The 19910-nt window shown below is 60.0% G+C and overlaps 1 protein-coding gene across 1 annotated transcript; it reads right to left on the bottom strand.

Moving 5' to 3' along the window:
- Positions 1-29: 29 nt before the first annotated feature.
- On the bottom strand, positions 30-7975 carry LOC119090994 (uncharacterized). Its single transcript, XM_037213718.1, has 6 exons — positions 7919-7975; positions 7541-7676; positions 6628-7165; positions 5736-5886; positions 3655-3834; positions 30-1718 (listed from the first exon to the last, which is right to left on the bottom strand). Exons 1-6 carry the CDS (start codon positions 7973-7975, stop codon positions 1476-1478), a joined length of 1305 nt encoding a protein of 434 aa, XP_037069613.1. The 3' UTR covers positions 30-1475.
- Between the last annotated feature and the right edge of the window lie 11935 nt (positions 7976-19910).

The following is a 19910-nucleotide window of genomic DNA, read 5'->3' as shown; positions in this document are numbered from 1 at the left end:
GATTCGTCGTGTATTGACCCCCCCCCCCCTAGGCTTGCATATTACCGTATCATCGCCCACAACAAATCACACCCTGTGCGGGTGCAAGACACTGCCCAGTGTAGCTTGTAAACGAATTGCAGCACTCATCGGTGAACTCGCCAGAACAAACTGCAAAACAGCCGCCAGCAGCCATCCACGACGGGACCGGTCAGGAGGCCGCCAGCGTGTTCTGTCTATCCCACCTGACAACACAGCGGCGCGCGGCTATTTTCAGCCAGCTATTCCCAAAGCCGGCTTGAGCAGCGGGGCCCCCTGCTCAGCCTGCGGTAGCACTCGCGGTAACATCGCACAATAATAGCAGTGTGTTCTCCAAAATGTTACGAATACTTGGGCCACAGCCATCCCAGCCACAACAGCATCCTGCTCTGTGGTTTAAGCGTGATCACCGCCACACAATCCACGCCACATGATGTGCTAAGAATGAAAAACACACGGTCAAAGGGCATGGTGACGTCAGTGACGTAAGCTGCCAGCACCGTCACACTGTGTGCACACGGTGTCACGTGACGTTCTCTGACATGCGACACACACGGCCCCGCGACTTGTCCTGTGACGCGCCCAGCAGCGGCCGCTGGACTTCGGGTGTGGCAGCAGCAGAGCGGTGTTCAGCAGCAGCAGAGCAGCAGAGCGGTGTTCGCATCGGTGTTACGGTGAGCGGTGTTCGCATCGCTATCACAGTGGTCTCCGCAGGCTCGTCAACCGTTCCCAGCTTAGTCCGCTGCCGCGCTGCCCCGCCGGCGGCGCTGGACTCTCGCTGGCACTGCCCCGCCGGCGGCGCTGGACTCTCGCTGGCCCGCGACACATCGCTGCCGATCTGGTCACCGCCCGATCAGCAGAAGCTGATTGATTGGTTCCTGGCGCCGATCTGTTGCTGATCTGGCGCTGATCTGTTGCTGATCTGGCGCAGGTTTTTCGCTGCTTTGGCGCAAATATTTTGCTGATCTGGGGCTGATCTGGAACTAGGGTTGGACTCTTCCCAAATCGAGTTGGAAGAAAGACTTTAAAAACGCCGTGCTAACCATGGGTGTTGCGTACTGGGCAAGCCATGGGGCAAGGGTAAAATGGCCGCCAAGGAGGCCAAACCTCTGAAGCTCTCCACATTATTTTAGAAGACGTCGTCATTGTTGCAGGGCTTCATTTCATTTGGTGATGTCCACCCAACTCGGAGCTATCCCCGCGATGCTACATGCTGCATGGTCCGGTCTCATGGTAAATCAAGAAGCACCCTATTGCGCCATATCGGCATCAGATTAGCACTGGAGCGAAGCCAGCTCAGCGAAGCACCACATTAGCATCAGATGAGCATGAGACCAGCACTGATCAGATCAGCACCAACCGGCACCAAATAAGCACCAGATCAGCGTCAGATCAGCACTAGATCGGCACAAATCAGCACCAGATTAGCACCAGAACAGCACGGCTCGAGCCCGTCGTCAGCACCAGACCCAGTCCTTGTGGTCCCGTGGTCGGCAGAAATAGGAGCAGTGCGTCTTCAGGCGAAACCCCTTGTCTATCAGGCTGGGAGAACCGACGAAGTCGTGCGGGCTCTTGCGCTGCGTGGGGAACGGCTTGGACATGGGGTAGTACCAGCAGAGGTAGCTGTCGTGCGCGATGAGGTCGCGATGCTTGACGATATGAGGCCAGAGGACCACCGTCAGCACGCGCTGGTCCAGACCCTGCGGACGAGCCGGGTCAGAGGTCAGAGGCCAGAGGACCACCGTCAGCACGCGCTGGTCCAGACCCTGCGGACGAGCCGGGTCAGATATCAAAGGTCAGAGGACCACCGTCAGCACGCGCTGGTCCAGACCCTGCGGACGAGCCGGGTCACAGGTCGGAGGTCAGAGGACCGCCGTCAGCACGCGCTGGTCCGGGCCCCCTAGACCGATCCGGGCCACAGGTCAGAGGTCAAAGGACCACCGTCAGCACGCGCTGGTCCGGGCCTCCTAGACCGAGCCGGGTCACAGGCCGGAGGTCAGAGGACCACCGTCAGCACGCGCTGGTCCGGGCCTCCTAGACCGAGCCGGGTCACAGGTCGGAGGTCAGAGGACCACCGTCAGCACGCGCTGGTCCGGGCCTCCTAGACCGAGCCGGGTCACAGGCCGGAGGTCAGAGGACCACCGTCAGCACGCGCTGGTCCGGGCCTCCTAGACCGAGCCGGGTCACAGGTCGGAGGTCAGAGGACCACCGTCAGCACGCGCTGGTCCGGGCCTCCTAGACCGAGCCGGGCCACAGGTCGGAGGTCAGAGGACCACCGTCAGCACGCGCTGGTCCGGGCCTCCTAGACCGAGCCGGGCCACAGGCCAGAGGTCAGAGGACCACCGTCAGCACGCGCTGGTCCGGGCCTCCTAGACCGAGCCGGGTCACAGGTCGGAGGTCAGAGGACCACCGTCAGCACGCGCTGGTCCGGGCCTCCTAGACCGAGCCGGGTCACAGGTCGGAGGTCAGAGGACCACCGTCAGCACGCGCTGGTCCGGGCCTCCTAGACCGAGCCGGGTCACAGGTCGGAGGTCAGAGGACCACCGTCAGCACACGCTGGTCCGGGCCTCCTAGACCGAGCCGGGTCACAGGTCGGAGGTCAGAGGACCACCGTCAGCCTCGTTGTGATTACGTGGTGTGTTGATTTTAATGCAGAATCTAGCAAGGATAGCGACGATTTCAAGTGCATGGCAACGTGCAGCGATGCCCTTCGGCCTGGTGGTGCTATTGACCTAGCTTCACGGCGAAACTCATAGAACAAAGCACTGGTCAAGCGATCAGTTTACGCTTTCTGCGTCTCTTCGGTGGAAAGATTCGTAATGAAATCTCTGTTTGGTAGCGGAAACGCAATTAGAAGTATTGTTCATAAAAGAGCATAGTTGCGTAACAAGTTGGGTGCGTCCAATACCCTTCACTGGCGCATGAATACTTTTGAAAAACGCGTCATTCGGCGTGGTCGGTATGAATGCTGCACTGCAAGCTTTAAGAAATATATCCTATTTAGGCAGGCATACCCAAACAGTGACATGAGCACGGAATCTACAATCAGCCACAGCCCAGTTGGACCAGAGCAAGCCTGAGCCTGCACCCGTCGTCGCGTGTGATCAGTTCATCTTGCGTCTTCCTTGCAGTGTGCCGGCGCGTCCCGAACGGTTTACTAGGAGGAGGGGTGCGGGACCATCCAGTCATGACTGCTCATCCAGCCCTGCAGCCACGGCGAGCAGCGCGGCCACCTGCTGGTCGGCGGGCGCAGGTGTCTGTCCTCGTTGTGACGTCATGCTGAGCAGCAGCGCTCCGACTGGCGGTTCATGTCGGCACGCTATCCCGGAACAGTCCCCTGCATGCGCCGCAGTATTTTTGCATGTCGTAACAGGTGGCCAGTGAACATCAATGACACCGACCAGTAAACAAAAACAAATAAACAAATTTCTGAGCCAGCACGAACGACTCGAAATGTACAAAATCTCAAGACACGTTGATGGCTTATCAACAGTGCTCTTAATAGCTGGATTTGATCCTTTCCTCACTCACTGTCATATCAACACGTCACCACGACACAAAGCCAAGGTCGCCAGGCCAAGGTCATCATACAGCAGGGTCTGGTGTATCTGGTCGCCAAGGTCACCAGACACCGACCTTGAACTTCCACTGGGTGGAGTTGATGATGCGCTGGCGGACGCGCCGGTAGATGTCGTTGTGCCTGTTCCAGCCGCCCCACATGCCGCCTAGGATCTCGGTGCCGTGCGCAGGCGCGTCCCGCATGGCGTGAAACGTCTTGTTGGAGGCGATCCACTCGTCCACCGCCGCCCGCTCACGCTGTCGGGCAGGTCAAGTCAGCGTCGGATCAGTGCGGGGCAGGTCAGGTCAGCGTCGGATCAGGGCGGGGCAGGCCAGGTTAGCGTCGGATCAGGACAGGCCAGATCAGCGTCGCATCAGGGCAGGCCAGGTCAGCGTCGGATCAGGGCGGGGCAGGCCAGGTCAGCGTCGGACCAGGGCGGGACAGGTCGGGTTAGCACCGGATCAGGGCGGGGGCAGGCCAGGTTAGCGTCGGATCAGGGCGGGGCAGGCCAGGTTAGCGTCGGATCAGGACAGGCCAGGTCAGCGTCGCATCAGGGCAGGCCAGGTCAGCATCGGATCAGGGCGGGGCAGGTCAGGTCAGCGTCGGATCAGGGCGGGACAGGCCAGGTCAGCGTCGGATCAGGGCGGGACAGGCCGGGTTAGCACCGGATCAGGGCGGGGCAGGCCGGGTTAGCGTCGGATCAGGGCGGGGCAGGCCAGGTTAGCGTCGGATCAGGACAGGCCAGGTCAGCGTCTCATCCGGGCAGGCCAGGTCAGCGTCGGATCAGGGCGGGGAAGGCCAGGTCAGCGTCGGATCAGGGCGGGGCAGGCCAGGTCAGCGTCGGATCAGGGCGGAGCAGGTCAGGTCAGCGTTGGATCAGGGCAGGGCAGGCCAGGTTAGCGTCGGATCAGGACAGGCCAGGTCAGCGTCGCACCAGGGCAGGCCAGGTCAGCGTCGGATCAGGGCGGGGCAGGCCAGGGTAGCCCCGGATCAGGGCAGGCCAGGTCAGCGTCGCATCAGGGCAGGCCAGGTCAGCGTCGGATCAGGGCAGGGCAGGCCAGGTAAGCGTAGAACCAGGACGGGGCGGGCCAGGTCAGCTTCGAAACAGGGTGGAGCGTGCCAGCTCAGGTTAAACAAGTGTTGATCGGCGCAGGAAAAGACAGCGTACGCCAGAGCAAGGCAGGCAAGGTAGGGCAAGTCAAGTCAGGTCACGTTAGCGCAGGTCAGGGCCGGGCAGCGCAGGGCTGGGTAGAAAAGGTCATGACATGGAAGGGTCAGCGTGAGGAAGTATGGAGAGTGGGAATCACACCAGTCCAGATTACGCAAATCAGATCGGGGCGGTTCAGGGCAGGTCATGTCTGCGTCAGGTCAGGTCGATGCAAAGGGTGTTGACAGAGAGGGCAGGGCAGCTCAAGGCATGTGGTAGAGAGGGATGGGCTGATCAAGTCAGATCGTTTTAGGACAAGGCATAGCAGGACAGGACAGGGAAATGTATGAATAACGACAAACGACACGCAAACAAAAAGGACCAGACGAAAACGATGCAAAACTAATAATATTCCAGTGCACGTGACATCACTAGCAGCGCTTCTTGGCAAGATATGGATTTCAGAGGCAGCGGCCACAGAAAACTCAGTACCCGCAGACACAGAACACTGTTGGTCAGGGAAACCCAGCCCGCATGAAGCACCGGTTTTTTCGCGGATGCAGGTCGCAAACATCAGCACCGGTAAAGATGTCGCCATCATCGCAGCACCAGCTGCTCTGCTGAGTTCCCTGGTCACAGGCTTCACGGAGTCTCGTTTCCTCGTGAAGTAGTGCTCGCTACAGTATTTAGCAATAGAATTGGCCGTTAAGTCCGTTACCTTCCACCCTCTCACGGCCGAGTCACCTAGTCGCCACACAACGAACAAGATTTGAACTCTAGTCTCAGGGCCGTAGCCGCTACGTGGTGCCGGAGGCGCCATTAGCGTGCGCAGGAGCTGGAGAGTCTGCTACCCACCGAGGCTCCCGCGAGTCCGCCACCCACCGAGACTCTCGCGAGTCCGCCACCCACCGAGACTCCCGCGAATCCGCAACCCACCGCGACTCTTGCGAGACCCACCGGGACTCTCGCGAGTCCGCCGCCCACCAAGACTCTTGCGAGTCTGCCACCCACCGATCCGATGAGCGAGTCGAGGTCGCGGACGATGAAGCGCTCCACGGTGTCGTCGGCCAGCGGCATGAACCGCCAGATCATGCCGAACTTTTTACTGAGATCCCCGAGGCCGGGCAGGTTGCGCACGTCGCAGAAGTCCACGTTGTCGTAGCTGCAGCGGCAAAGAGCTACACTCAGACAGCGCCTACTGGCTCAGGAAAAGGACGCGCTACACGTCATATCGTCTAGATCATGTTGGCGATTGCTTACCCATTGTTATGGGTTTGCACGGATGTATTTCAACTTGCGCATGTGGTTGGGATTATGTTTTGCAGTGTAAAACCATGTCGTTGACGGACGTAACCATCCTTGCGTTATTATCGGCCGCAGTTGTCCGAGGACGTCACGGTGACGTCACGGTTACGTCACGGAGGTGCCGCGTCACGGTTACGTCACGGAGGTGCCGCGCATCTGCGGGGTACACTGCGTAACGGCCCAGACAATGCTGAATGTCTACCGCCGCCGTCAGATTGCTCTCAAAATGTTTGCATGCCCCAACGAGAACAGACACAATCTCCGAAAAAATTATGCCATGCCTCCGCAAAAGCCGTTCCATTATCTGTTGTTGCATAAAAACTGCCGATCAATAAAGCCAGCATTTTCCACACCATTTGTGGTGATAATGTCATAAGAAATTTAAGTCATCCACCAAATTTAAAAATGGGTTTCTCGTTTCTCAATCTGATCCTTTGACAGCTCTAGATGATTGAGCGTCGTACGTATCCAGCACAAAAGAAATAATTAAATTCATACTGCCATGACATGTATGACGCTATACGCAAAAATGGAAACGCGTTACGAGCCGAGCGCAGCGCAAGGAACCACAGTGTGCATGCACCACTTGCCAACTCACCGACATGCCACGCGGCAGACGAGCTGGCTCTGGCCCGGCTGGCTGAGGTCGATGTCGTGGTACACGCGCACCACCCAGCCGGGGTAGACGCTCGGCACCTCGCGCAGGTTCGCCTCAATCCCGCCGAAGAACACGCTTGACGCGTTGCCGTAAAAGCTGAACGAGATGACGTTCTGTCCCGGGCCACGCAGGTCGGCGAAGCCGCCGCAGCTGGAGCGTGTGCCGTTGAGCCGGCGCACCGCCGCCGGGTCGTAGGAGCGCCGGCACGCGCAGCCCGGCAGCTGGTACTGGGCCGTCGCCGAGCTAGGCTCCGCTGCCGGCCCGGGCGCTGGGGACTCCGCCGCACCCGACGAAGAGGCGGCCGGCGGCCCGCTTTGGCCTGGCCCGATGGTGGACCCGCTCAGTTTCAGGCCCAGCAGCGGACGCGCCGCCGCGTTCGACGCGAACAGGTCCCGGTCGACCAGCCGGTTACCGGGCGCCCGAGTCACCGTCTCGTGTGCGAACGTCCTGTCGCGTACTGTCGCCGGCGAACGCACGTCTGCCGCGGACGCAGGCACCGCAGAGGGTGCGGACGCGAGTACCGTGGAGGGTACGGGCACGAGTACCGCAGAGGGTGCGGACGAGGGCACCGCAGAGGGTGCGGGCTCGAGTACCGTGGAGGGTGCGGACACGAGCGCCACTGTGGGGCCGGACACGGTCCTCTCTCTCGTGTCCACTCCCTCCGACGGGTCAAAGTCCACAAACCGCTGGCCGGAGACGTAGCTCCGCCTGGCGGCGTTGTGCAGGGCGGCGGGGGCGGCCTGACGCCGGTCTGCCGGCCCCGCGTCATCGCTGTGCTCGCTGCCCAGCGCCGCGCGCCGCCACACCAGCCCAGCTCCGGTCCGTGCCGCTGGTGCAGGTACCGTCCACCGGCCCACCACCAGCATCACGAGCAGCACTGTGGTGGCCAGCGCTGGCACCAGCAGCGTGCGGCCTTTGAGGCGCAGCACGTTGGCGGCCACCCGTAATGTCTCTGGTGCCGCCATCTCACGGCTGGTCACTAGCGCCACCTACCGAAAGACGGGCACAGACGTCACACAAGAGTCCGGCATAAGACTGGCATATCACATATAGCTATAACAAAAAAAAGAGCGTCAGAGAAACTCCGAGTCAATGAACCCTTTTATCCTCTTGTTTGCCTCATCCTTCATTCTCATGACGCCCCGCTTGTCTGGGGCAGACTGCATGTGTCAAACACGAGTGGGCCGAGAGGCCCCTGGGAAGGGGGACCCCGACCGGGCACCCAACGCACACCCCAGCGCACGTCCCGGCGTGAGCTGAAGTTTGGTGGTTGGCCCCACAGGTGCATATAGTCCTACCCTGCTGTTACTGTTAGCCGTTCTCCTTCTATCCCACAGCCCTGAAATGATCTGTTATGGCTGAAAGAGCCCCGATCTAAACATCCAAACAACCAAACTCAGAGCAAAATGCATATCCCAACATTGCAATATTTTGCGTTCTAGTACACGGAAGATACATGCAAACACAGAAGATCCGCAGGGCGCATGTTCTGCGGCTTGACAGCGATCGCCGGCCGGTCAGCCAAAGGCCGCCACCCCTTGGGGTGGAGGGGCGCACGTGGAAAACTCGACCACTGCTTTGGCATTTTGTGGCAGCACGCCCACGTCTGACCCGGACGCGTCTGTGGCGGCGTGACACCGTCAAATGCCGCGTCAACCACCCCAGTGTTGTGTTGCGCTGAGCCATTCAAAACGGGGTGCGCGATGCCCCATGGGCCCCGTTGGCAGTGTAGTGGGTGCGCAGTGAAGTAGTGTAGGTTGGCAGTGTAGTGGGTGCGCAGTGTAGTAGTGTAGGTTGGCAGTGTAGTGGGTGCGCAGTGAAGTAGTGTAGGTGGCAGTGTAGTGGGTGCGCAGTTGAAGTAGTGTAGGTTGGCAGTGTAGTGGGTGCGCAGTGTAGTAGTGTAGGTTGGCAGTGTAGTGGGTGCGCAGTGTAGTAGTGTAGGTTGGCAGTGTAGCGGGCGCACGAACGGCGGGCCGCGGCATACGCTGAGAGGAAACACTCACATTACAGCCTCAGCACCAGTCCGAATTCATAAAATTTTGCGACATCACTCGTCCAAGTTTCAACAAAGCGCGGCGCTCACTCTCAGCACCACTCAGAGGCTCTCCCTGCCGCGTCACGGACCCAGAGGCTCTCCCTGCCGCGTCGCGGACCCAGAGGCTCTCCCTGCCGCGTCACGGGTCCAGAGGCTCTGCCTGCCGCGTCACGGACCCAGAGGCTCTCCCTGCCGCGTCACAGACCCGACGTTCACTATCGGCGCCACAGCCAGCTCTCGCCACCAAGTGCCGGAAAGACGTCCGGTAGCGTCGCAACGGTCCAGCACAGGGCGCTCTCCTTCCATCTTAATTGGCGGCAGATTCCGTTGCGTCGCCGGTAACCGTGGCAACGGTCGGCCCGGGCGATGGCGTTCCGGTCGCGTCTCGGACGCCACGCTCCATCAGGCCGGTGCCGGCCGATCGCCATCAATAATAATCTGGGCCCGCCGCGCTGGGGAGCCTGCGAGCGCGCGAGCCGGGCGGCAGCAGCGTAGCCAGGCCGGCCGGCGGCAGCGGGAGCCTGCGAGCGCGCGAGCCGGGCGGCAGCGGCGTAGCCAGGCCGGCCGGCGGCAGCGGGAGCCTGCGAGCGGGCGAGCCGGGCGGCAGCGTCGTAGCCAGGCTGGCCGGCGGCAACGGGAGCCTGCGAGCGGGCGGACCGGGCGGCAGCGGCGTAGCCAAGCCGGCCGGCGGCAGCGGGAGCCTGCAATCGCGCGAGCCGGGCGGCGGCGGTGCAGCCAGGCCGGGTACACCTCTTCGGCGCCGGCCGGTGCGCCGACGCCGGCGCGTGCTGCCTGCCGCCGGACACGGCCGAGGCCCCGCCTGACTCCTCACCGCGGTGGGGTGTGCGTGTGTGTGTGTGTGGGGGGGGGGGGGGGTCCCGCCTCACCAGCGACGGCCGACAATAGTAAAGCGGGACGGCGGCGGACACCGCGGAGTCTGCACGGCCGGTGGACAAAGGTGGTGTAAGGACGGCGGCGGACACAGGCTGTGTCCGGACACCGGTGGCATGAGGACGTCGGCGGACGCCGGCGGTATCAAGACGGCGGCGGACACCGGCGGTGTCAGGCCGGCAGACGGACCCTAACGCCGCTGTTGTTGTTTGTGAATGTGACGTTAGTGGTCTCCTGTTCTGCCGTTTGTTTGTTTATATCTTATCTCCGCCTCATTGTGCTTTCTTTTTGTCCCGTTGCCGCCTCCCGTTCTGCGTCGCCTCCTCCTGGCACTGCCGGCACTACTGGGGCATTTTGCCGACCACGACCATCCTGGGGAGGGTTCGTAAAGGCTCGTAACGGAGGTTTCTCGTACCACGCTATGATATCTCAGGATCTGGCTCTGGGCCGTGGAAGTTAAAACGGCAGTTGGTTAGCCCTTGTCACTTTAATCAAAAGAACGGCGCCTTCTTGGGATAGAGTTTGGTATAAACGAGAAAGGGCCTCAGCCCCTGGTTTTTCGGAATTATGACAGAGTTATTTCGCTGAGATATCGATCCTCATTGCATACCGAGCGCAAAATGTCCTCGAAGCTTACGCGCCCTCAAACGCCCAGCCACCGCGACGATACTCGATATACGAACAGGGATTGGCTGAAGCATTTTATGAACAAACATCGGTCATCTGGTAGTACTTCCTCACACTGATACTGCACTCGTGATTGCAAGCACATCTTGAAGCGTAGAGTACTGACAACTTAACCGATGTTTGCTCTATAACGTCGTTTAACCGTTGATAGCTCTCCTTGGTGGCTCCGTGGCCCTGCAACACTAGCCATCTAAATCGAATGGCTGGGTCACTTGGCAGCAGGCGGCAGGACTTTATTACTCTGGCAGGAAAAATACGGCAAGAATGCCGTTCAACGGTCAAGATCATTTACGGTGAAGGTTACCCCAAGCTGGATTCGGGTAAAGATATTACGTGAAGGGTTTTCTTATCCAGCTCCACCTTCGCGTATGTCGCAGCCAAACGCAACAGCTTGACTTGGCGCGTGAAATTTTAGCACAACGGCCAGCAAAGAAAAATTGATAGGCAAGGCAATACTTAAAAGGCTATACCGCACCACCTCGGCCCCCGGTCCACACTCGATTCTCCCTGCCCAGCCCAGCCCACTCCAGCCCCGCCCAGCGCACCCCGTCCGAGCGCAGCGCACCCCGGCCCGCCCAGCGCACCCGGCCCGCCCAGCGACACCCCGGCCCGTCCAGCGCACCCTGGCCCGCCCAGCGCACCCCGGCCCGTCCAGCGCACCCTGGCCCGCCCAGCGCACCCTGCCCGCCCCAGCGCACCCCGTCACAGCCCAGCGCCACCCTGCCCGCCCAGCGCACCCCCGTCCCAGCCCAGCGTACACCGGCCCCGCCCAGCGCACCCCTTCCCAGCCCAGCGCAACCCCTTTCTCAACCCAGCGCACCCTGCCCGCCCAGCACACCCTGCCCGCCCAGCGCACCCCGGCCCGCCCAGCGCACCCCTTCCCAGCCCAGCGCACCCCTTCCCAGCCCAGTGCACCCTGCCCGCCCCAGCGCACCGGTGCGCGGTCACCGGTGCTCTTACGGCCACCCATTGGCGTAGCGTGGCCATGATCCTCTGCAGCACGCAGCACCGCTGAGCGCGCCCGCCGGCTCTGACCGCGTGCTGCGGAATACGGTACAGCCTCTGACTCCGTACAGTCTCGGACACTACACTATGTGAATGATTTACTCTTCTGAGTCATAGGACTCTTGAAAAAATGTGCGTGGTTTGTTAACTGATGCATGGCAACTGGTCGGCAAGTCCCTGGGACTCGGTATATGTAAGCTGACTTGAAATTGCTTTAATGCCGACCGAAAGCGATCTCTCATGTAAGACTGCATTCTGACCACGCGAACTCCAACCAGCTGATGTATTACACCAAACCATTCCATAGCAAGAGGGAAAACTGGACACCGCTGCCTCTGACGTCACAAGCAACCGTACAAGCCTTCTCATATGGTGGCATGTATCCGCGGCTTAGTCCACCATCATAACAGCTGTTCCAGTTTGCATCGGATAACTACAAGGTGTCTGCTAAAAGCGTGTGGTGGACTCTCCTGAGCCGATTAAAAGCTGTTCGAGAAAAGAGAAGGAACGTGTTTTTACCCACCCTTGGATAAGTGCCCTACTTGAGCTAGTTGGTGAATGATTGCACATAGCTTGATCAAAAGGAGCGATATGCATGGCCCCACGTTGTCACACAAGACTTAATGGCAGGTATACGACCATAGAGATCCACGGATGCACCCAAATAAAGGCACAGCCTTTCACGCGAAGGTTAGCGTCGTGACCAAGCATTGGATGCCTGTCTCATATCTAGATAAAGGCTCATCAACACAGGACGGTGTGCGTGTTGAGGGGCTGATCTGATCTCGCATCTCAGATTATACTTCGTGATGGATGTGTAAAACACGTGGTTATTTAATGCAGCGACCAAAGCCAACCACGAATATGGGCAAATGGCAGAGATCAGTTTTGTATGCACGTTCACACACATGCGCACCACACACACGCACACTCACGTGCAACACCAGTGAGGCAAAAACACCACGAAAGCTACCATGCCGCACGTCCGAACGCCGTTGCCCCAGGTGCCCGGTGGGACTGTTCAGCTACCCCTTCCGAGCTGTTCAGCTGCCCCGGCGGGGCTGTTCAGCTGCCCCGGCGGGGCTGTTCAGCTGCCCCGGCGGGACTGTTCAGCTGCCCCGGCGGGACTGTTCAGCTGCCCCGGCGGGACTGTTCAGCTGCCCCGGCGGGACTGTTCAGCTGCCCAGGGCGGGACTGTTCAGCTGCCCCGGCGGGACTGTTCAGCTGACCCCGGCGGGTCTGTCAGCTGCCCCGGCCGGGACTGTTCGCCGGTTGTCAGCTCGCCGTCCCTCCGCAGCGGCTGCAGCTGTAGCAAAGCACACCAGACTCGCAACGATGCAGACCGGGCCCGCGCGACCCAAGGAAGACGGAACGAGTTCTCGCGTGTCTGCACCCACTGGCGCCGACCCTGACCAGCTGCTCCGCTCCGACGACCAAACGCCTGGACCATCCTTCTGCCATGATACCATCGAAGCGCGTTGAGCGATTCCCACACGGGCGGCCGCCGTAGGCTCCCACACCGCCGGCCGCCGCCTGGCGTGGGCTACTGTCCCGAACAGGCGGCGACTGTCGCGTTTTTGTCGCCGTTTACGGGCAAACGTTTCCGTTGCCGCACCGCAACCCCGCCAGATGGGTGCCGCCGCGACGCCGGGGCCTATGCCGTTAGTGAATACGGGTGGCGTCGAGTCAGCGGAGATTAGGCCCCGGTCCAGGCTGCGCAGCAGTGAGGCCAAACTGCAACTCACGCTGTCCCAGCCGGGCACAGCCAGCACTGGGTCAGGCGCCGGCTGCCGTCCCCCAACCCGGACACGGTCGGTAGACGCCATGCAATGCACGTGCTGCTGGGCTGCAAACAGTCGCAGAAGCGCTCCGGTCTGCGCCAGCCGGCTCTATGTCTGACGTGTCTGATCTAAGCGCGGCTGACCTCGGACCCGGATCGGTGGCCCGCTCGGTCTCCAGCGGACTGACAGCAGTCTCCAGCGGACTGGCAGCAGTCTCCAGCGGACTGGCAGCAGTCTCCAGCGGACTAGGCAGCAGCTCCAGCGGACTGACAGCAGTCTCCACGCGGACTGGCAGCAGTCTCCAGCGGGAATGGCAGCAGTCTCCAGCGGACTGGCAGCAGTCTCCAGCGGACTGGCAGCAGTCTCCAGCGGACTGACAGCAGTCTCCAGCGGACTGGCAGCAGTCTCCAGCCGACTGACAGCGGAAGCGGTCAGCGCTGACAGGCCGCTGTCCGGCGCGGGCAGACAGCGTCGTGGCTGCCAACCGAGGTGTACGGCTCCCCGGAGCAGACAGCGCTGGCGAGACACGGCTCCCCGGAGCAGACCAGCGCTGGCGAAACACGGCTCTCCGGAGCAGACAGCGCTGGCGAGACACGGCTCCCCGGAGCAGACAGCGCTGGCGAGACACGGCTCCCCGGAGCAGACAGCCGCTGGCGATTACAGGCTCCCCGGAGCAGACAGCGCCGGCGAGACACGGCTCCCCGGAGCAGGACAGCGCTGGCGAGACACGGCTCTCCGGAGCAGGACAGCGCTGGCGAGACACGGCTCCCCGGAGCAGACAGCGCTGGCGAGAACACGGCTCCCCGGAGCAGACAGCGCCGGCGAGACACGGCTCTCCGGAGCAGACAGCGCTAGCGAGACACGGCTCCCCGGAGCAGACAGCGCTGGCGAAACACGGCTCTCCGGAGCAGACAGCGCTGGCGATACAGGGCTCCCTTGTGGCCGGTCGGGGACCAGCCGCCGGCGGACACATCCTGTGACCAGTCAGGGACCAGCCGCCGGTGGACACATCCTGTGACCGGTCTGGGACCAGCCGCCGGCGGACACAGCCTGTGACCGGTCAGGGACCAGCCGCCGGCGGACACGTCCTGTGATCGGTCAGGGACCAGCCGCCGGCGGACACAGCCTGTGACCGGTCTGGGACCAGCCGCCGGCGGACACAGCCTTTCGGACCATGCCGTCGGACGGCGGTAAAGACCTCACTGGCGAGAGGAGCCCGCCGTCCGCGCGCAGAGGCTGGACTTTTTACCAGCGCTCAGCTCACCCAGATGGACGGACGCACGCCGCCGCCGACTGCGACGGCGTGCGGACGCGCACCGCAGCGCAACAAAAAGCTGCCAAGACCATGAGAGAATCACAATACAAGCCCTGAACAATAACACGTGCACGGCGCTGGCATGGAGCTCGTGGTCCGAATGTGCTGCACACATCAGGGCAGGTCAAGCACGGGCGTTTTCGGCTGGCCTCTGCGCGTCCGTCAAGCCAGGCAAGGCCCTGACAACCTCACGCGCGGTGCGGGTATCTTTGTATTCAGGGCATGACGGTCACTCAGAAAGTGTCAATCTTGTTTGACTTGCATGCTTCAAAGTGGCGAATGCTAAAACGTAGAGCGGTACAGGAACAACAGCTCAGTCAGGTTGCAAGCATTTGTTCCTCAGAAATATTTGCCACGATTAAGCGAACGAAGTGCACCTTCTGAGATCCCCGGATCAAGAAGCATGCGCTTTATTATACTGGTCAGATTATGTGGGGCCCGGCATTCCAATGAGTGACGCGAGAAACTCTCGCCAGGGACAAATCTGTGGCGGGCTGCTGTACACACCGGACACTGCCGGACGCCAAACCCGACAGGTGCTCCAGGCCCGCCACCGCGCGAACCTTGACCCCAGACCTGCCACTGGACCCGGGCCAAGGTGGCGGCGGGGTCAGGTACGTCGGTGTTCCCACCGCACCGGGGCGCCGGCGCTAACGGTGGCGTCGCCGTCGCCGCCGCCGCCGCGCCGGCCCGTGGGAATGCGCTCTGTTCCGGCGCCACCGCACGCCGCGCTGCGCTGGTCGAGCGACTTCGCGGCAGGAAACGGAGGCGGGAACAGCAGAGAAGACCGGAGACGGAGCGGGAGGCAGTAGGGCAGACTGGAGACGGGGAGGGAGAATAGGCGGGGCGGACTGGAGACGGAGAGGAGATAGGCAGGGAAGACTGGAGAGGGGCGGGAGGCAGATAGGGCCAGATGGGACAGAGCACGACAACAGATAGAAGACGGATAGGAGAAGGCGGAAGACGGAGTAGGTGGCAAATCAGAAGACAAACCAAGCGAGACAGGAGAAGGAAGCAGGAGACGCAACGAGGATTGGATTGGGTGTCGGGGGGGGTAGGAGACAGAACAGGAGACAGAGGCAGAAATACGACCAGGTCGGGATTGGGAGCGTTAGGAAAGATATGTACAACTTAAGAGGATTCCCGGGACTCCCACTTTATTCGAGGGGTTTGCATAGACTTTTTGAAATTTGAGTGCAGCAAAAGTTCTGCCCCCCCCCCCCCCCCAATAAAAATGTCGGTCGCTGTGCCCGCCAGGAAGCCAGTCACACATGGCAGATTATTAAACAACCAGAAAGCGGAACAGGGCTCACGGTTCGGTCGTGATGTTAAAAGGACGGGACGAAAAATCCGTGAAGGAGAAGATGCTGCGTCGAGGGCCATAAACATAGCACGAAGCAGCTGGACAGCAGAAGTCTGCAAAGGAGCACACATTGACGTCACTGTCTGAAGTCCGCGCTCAGCTGGCGCCGTCTGAGTGCCGGCGAAACGAATGCCTTCCTGCCAGGACGCGACCGCCATCTTGGGAGGACCCTGGCCGACGCCAGGGCGTTGGGGCCACTGAGGCGGCGTCCCTGGAGCTGTTCTGGCCTAACAGCGCCACATCGGCGGGGCTTTCACCGACGTGGGGTTTTGGCTCTGCAACGTGTGTACGCAAAGGTGGGATGGCGACGTTTGTCAACTTATGGTCCTCTTTGCTTACGTTATGCCGTTGAAAGCTTCGGCTGCTGGCCAAAATTATAACTTTTGTTAGAGCTGGATCACCTCTAATTTCTGCACTTTTCGACGCAAAGAAAGAGGGGAAAGAAGGAGAGAAAGAGAAAGATAGATGGAGATAGAGAGAGAGAGAGAGAGAAGAGAGAGAGAGAGAGAGAGAGAGAGAGAGAGAGAGGAGAGAGAGAGAGAGAGAAAGAGAGAGAGAGAGAGAGAGAGAGAGAGATATATATATATATATATATATATATATATATATATATGTCATATGTCAGGTGTACAAAGGGGGAGGCTATGTATATATATATATATATATATATATATATATATATATATATATATATATATATATATATATATATGCGGTGCGTGAGTTGACTCAAGTTAGGGGATTTTGCGCCGCTTGACAGCTGATCGTGCGTGCGTGTGCGGTGGCCAAGTAACTGTGTGCGCGCTCAGGGCGTTCCAACTGGAGTGAATTGCCGGGCGGCGCTCGGCCGGCAGGGCAGCCGAACGGCGATGGCCGATAAGACGGTGGCCGGGGGCCAGCGGCGACGCACGAGCGGTAATGGTGCCCCGGAATCTCACACGCTTCCTGGACAGCCGGCTGCCGACCTGTGGTCCGTATATCTGACCTTGACCTGTGGTCCATACATCTGATCCCGGCTTGTGGTCCGTACATCCGACTACGACCTGTGGTCCATACATCTTGACCCCGACCTGCGGTCCGTACATGCAACCCTGACCATAGAGGGGGCCCTCACTTCCAGAGCGAGTTTACATAAGCCGCTAAGCGGGTGGAGGCTTCTCGTCCAAGCAAGGCACACCCATGACCCTAAATGTAGCTGTGGCCCTCATACTGACCCCAGGGGGGTCACACCTCCTCTTCATGAAAGAAACGAGCCCATGTATTCCAGTTCCAGCTGACTGTTTGATAAATACCAGGCCCCCGGTTTCTGGATAGTGTTGGTTGTTTTGCAAACACCAGACATCGGTTCCCGATTCTCACTAGTTTGTTTCACAAACACCAGGCCCTGCTCCATGGTTCCTACTAGCTCTGTCAATCAGCACCAGATACCCTGGTTCCTGGTTTGCACTGCCTCTTGTATAAAAACAGGACACGGTTCCTGGTTCCCATTTGTTTCACACAAACACACCACACCCGGTTTCCACTGATCAACTCACAGAACGCTATTGTACGCCTCCTGCCTCTCATTGGCTCCTTCGTAAAAATCGCCCCGCTGGCCGTGCGACAGTTACCTACCATTGAAGATATGACGTCTCAAAGAAGAATGTGCTGCGCATGTTTTGTAACATTTAGTTTAACACGTGCATGATATGAGGATATAGTATACGTGGACACACACCACGTGAAAGCGCGTTGGTTTCTGACAAAATTTCGAGTAAGATACTGGTTCTTGCTGGCTACAACTGACTTGATTACTTCTAGATCTCTCGGCACCGTTCTAGGCTGGTTCTCTGCTCTTGCCGGATCCCTGCGCATCTTCCAAGTCGGATCTTGGCTCTGACCGGATCTCTCGGTTAAGTGTCAAGTTGGATCCTGATTGCAGCTGGTTCCCTCAGCGCAGTTCAGTTCTGGATCTTGGTTCTTGCTGGCTCCCCTCCGCGCAGTTCAGTTCTGGATCCTGGTTCTTGTTGGATCTCCACCTTGATTACGAGTTGGGTTTCTGGGGTTTCTTCTGGTTCCCATGAGTCCGTTCATGCACACGCTACCTGCGTGCTGGGATAGGAAAATCAAATCCTTCACTCGAAAAGCCATATGATCTGCACCAAGTTGCTCTGGTGCCCGCATCAACGAGCATGGCTGAGCGCATCTTTCGACCGCCGCCAAAAAGCCACGAACCGCTAACGGCCGAGAAAGTAAGCCTCGTAGCATTAACCGTGAGACGCCTGCCATGTGGCGCTGGTCGCAAACTACTTCTTACCGCAGTGCTGAATCCAACGGCATCCTTCTCTCGTCGAGTCACGACCAGGCCACGGGGGAAATGAGGGCGTGACGTACCCCGCAATCAGCGTGCTTCTCGTGGAGCCCGTGCGGCGATGGGCGGCGCGCGAGCACGTCACGGCCCCAGACCAAACGGCGCGGTATCCGTGCGGCTTACTACAGCTGGTGTGGTGAATGAGCGCCGCGGCGAAAGACCGGCGACAGACGCCTCTGCGGCACCCTTCGTGCCCTGATCAACGCCCCCTGTCACTGCGCTCGTCACTCGGCTGTTTCATTCGCCCACAGAGCAGCGTTTCGACGAGGGTATGCCCTCCAAAAAACAAAACAAAACAGGATGGCTTAATGTGAGGGTCCTGTCATCCGCGATGTCAACACGAGCTACCAGCTGCGTTCAGCGCGGCATCCTACGGCTGGCCATCGTGTCGTGGTCCTCCCGAAATAGTAAGGCTCATCCCATGCTGTAACAATGCACGATCAGCGGTGATGCCGGCTCGTTCTGGATGAATATAGGTACTCGAACTTGATCATCTGTGGCAAAAAACTCATGATCCACTCAGTTATATTTCTGATCAGTGAGCGGGCCCGTTTCAAACAATGAGCGAGAGAAATGGAAAATGTTGTTTAAAGTAATCAAGCCATTGCGACAGAACCGCATGCCACCATAAGCAGTAGCTCGTGGTTGTTACATTAACCTCGCGTGTCACGGTAACCGTCATGCGTTCACGGTCACGTGCTGCTTTGATTGCCGCACAGTTACAGTCACGTGCCGCACAGTTACAGTCACGTGCCACCGCAACCGACGCACCGAAACGGTTGCCCGACGCGTTGATGTGGCACATAATCAATGGAAGCAATCAACCACACTCTTTTGCGTTTTGTGGCATGACCGCCGTCATCAGACTTCCACGGGTCTGCCGCCTCCGTGAGGCTGGGGAGGGTCCCAGTTCCAGGGTCTCGGCTCGCTGAGACATGACCCGGGGGAGGGGTCCCAGTCATGACCCGCCTCTCGTCAGGCGCCGCCTCCGTGAGGCTGGGGAGGGTCCCAGTTCCAGGGTCTCGGCTCGCTGAGACATGACCCGGGGGAGGGGTCCCAGTCATGACCCGCCTCTCGTCAGGCGCCGCCTCTGTGAGGCTGGGGAGGGTCCCAGTTCCAGGGTCTCGGCTCGCTGAGACATGACCCGGGGGAGGGGTCCCAGTCATGACCCGCCTCTCGTCAGGCGCCGCCTCCGTGAGGCTGGGGAGGGTCCCAGTTCCAGGGTGTCGGCTCGCTGAGACATGACCCGGGGGAGGGGTCCCAGTCATGACCCGCCTCTCGTCAGGCGCCGCCTCCGTGAGGCTGGGGAGGGTCCCAGTTCCAGGGTCTCGGCTCGCTGAGACATGACCCGGGGGAGGGGTCCCAGTCATGACCCGCCTCTCGTCAGGCGCCGCCTCAGTCAGTCCGTAGCCCTCCGGTGGGCGGTGATGACGGCGACCGGCGGTACATCCCGGTTCTGGGACCGACCCCCGGGCCGTCAGTGTATCCGTTACGTGACGCAGGGCCGTCATCAGTCGCGGCGGACCACAGATGTGGGACACGACAGTGAAAGGTGGCGTATTGCTTTCACAGGTGTGGTGTACGGCAGTGACAGGTGGTGTTGCACTGCATCAACAGATGCGCCGGTCTCCCAGTCAGAAAATCGCCGTCGTGAAAAACGCGAGAGGGTGGCGGTACCAGCCGATAGGCTCAGAAATCTTAGGCTCAACTGATGATCACCTGCTGACTGCAAGGCGTCAGTCCTTTGCAAGAAGCAAAGACGGAGGAGAGAAGGCATTTGAAATGCGCGAAAGATT

The sequence above is a fragment of the Pollicipes pollicipes genome, unplaced genomic scaffold (genome assembly GCF_011947565.3).
Source record: "Pollicipes pollicipes isolate AB1234 unplaced genomic scaffold, Ppol_2.1 Scaffold_3216;HRSCAF=3773_pilon_pilon_pilon, whole genome shotgun sequence".
NCBI classification, from domain to species: domain Eukaryota; kingdom Metazoa; phylum Arthropoda; class Thecostraca; order Pollicipedomorpha; family Pollicipedidae; genus Pollicipes; species Pollicipes pollicipes.
This window is presented reverse-complemented; position numbering and strand designations above follow the sequence as displayed.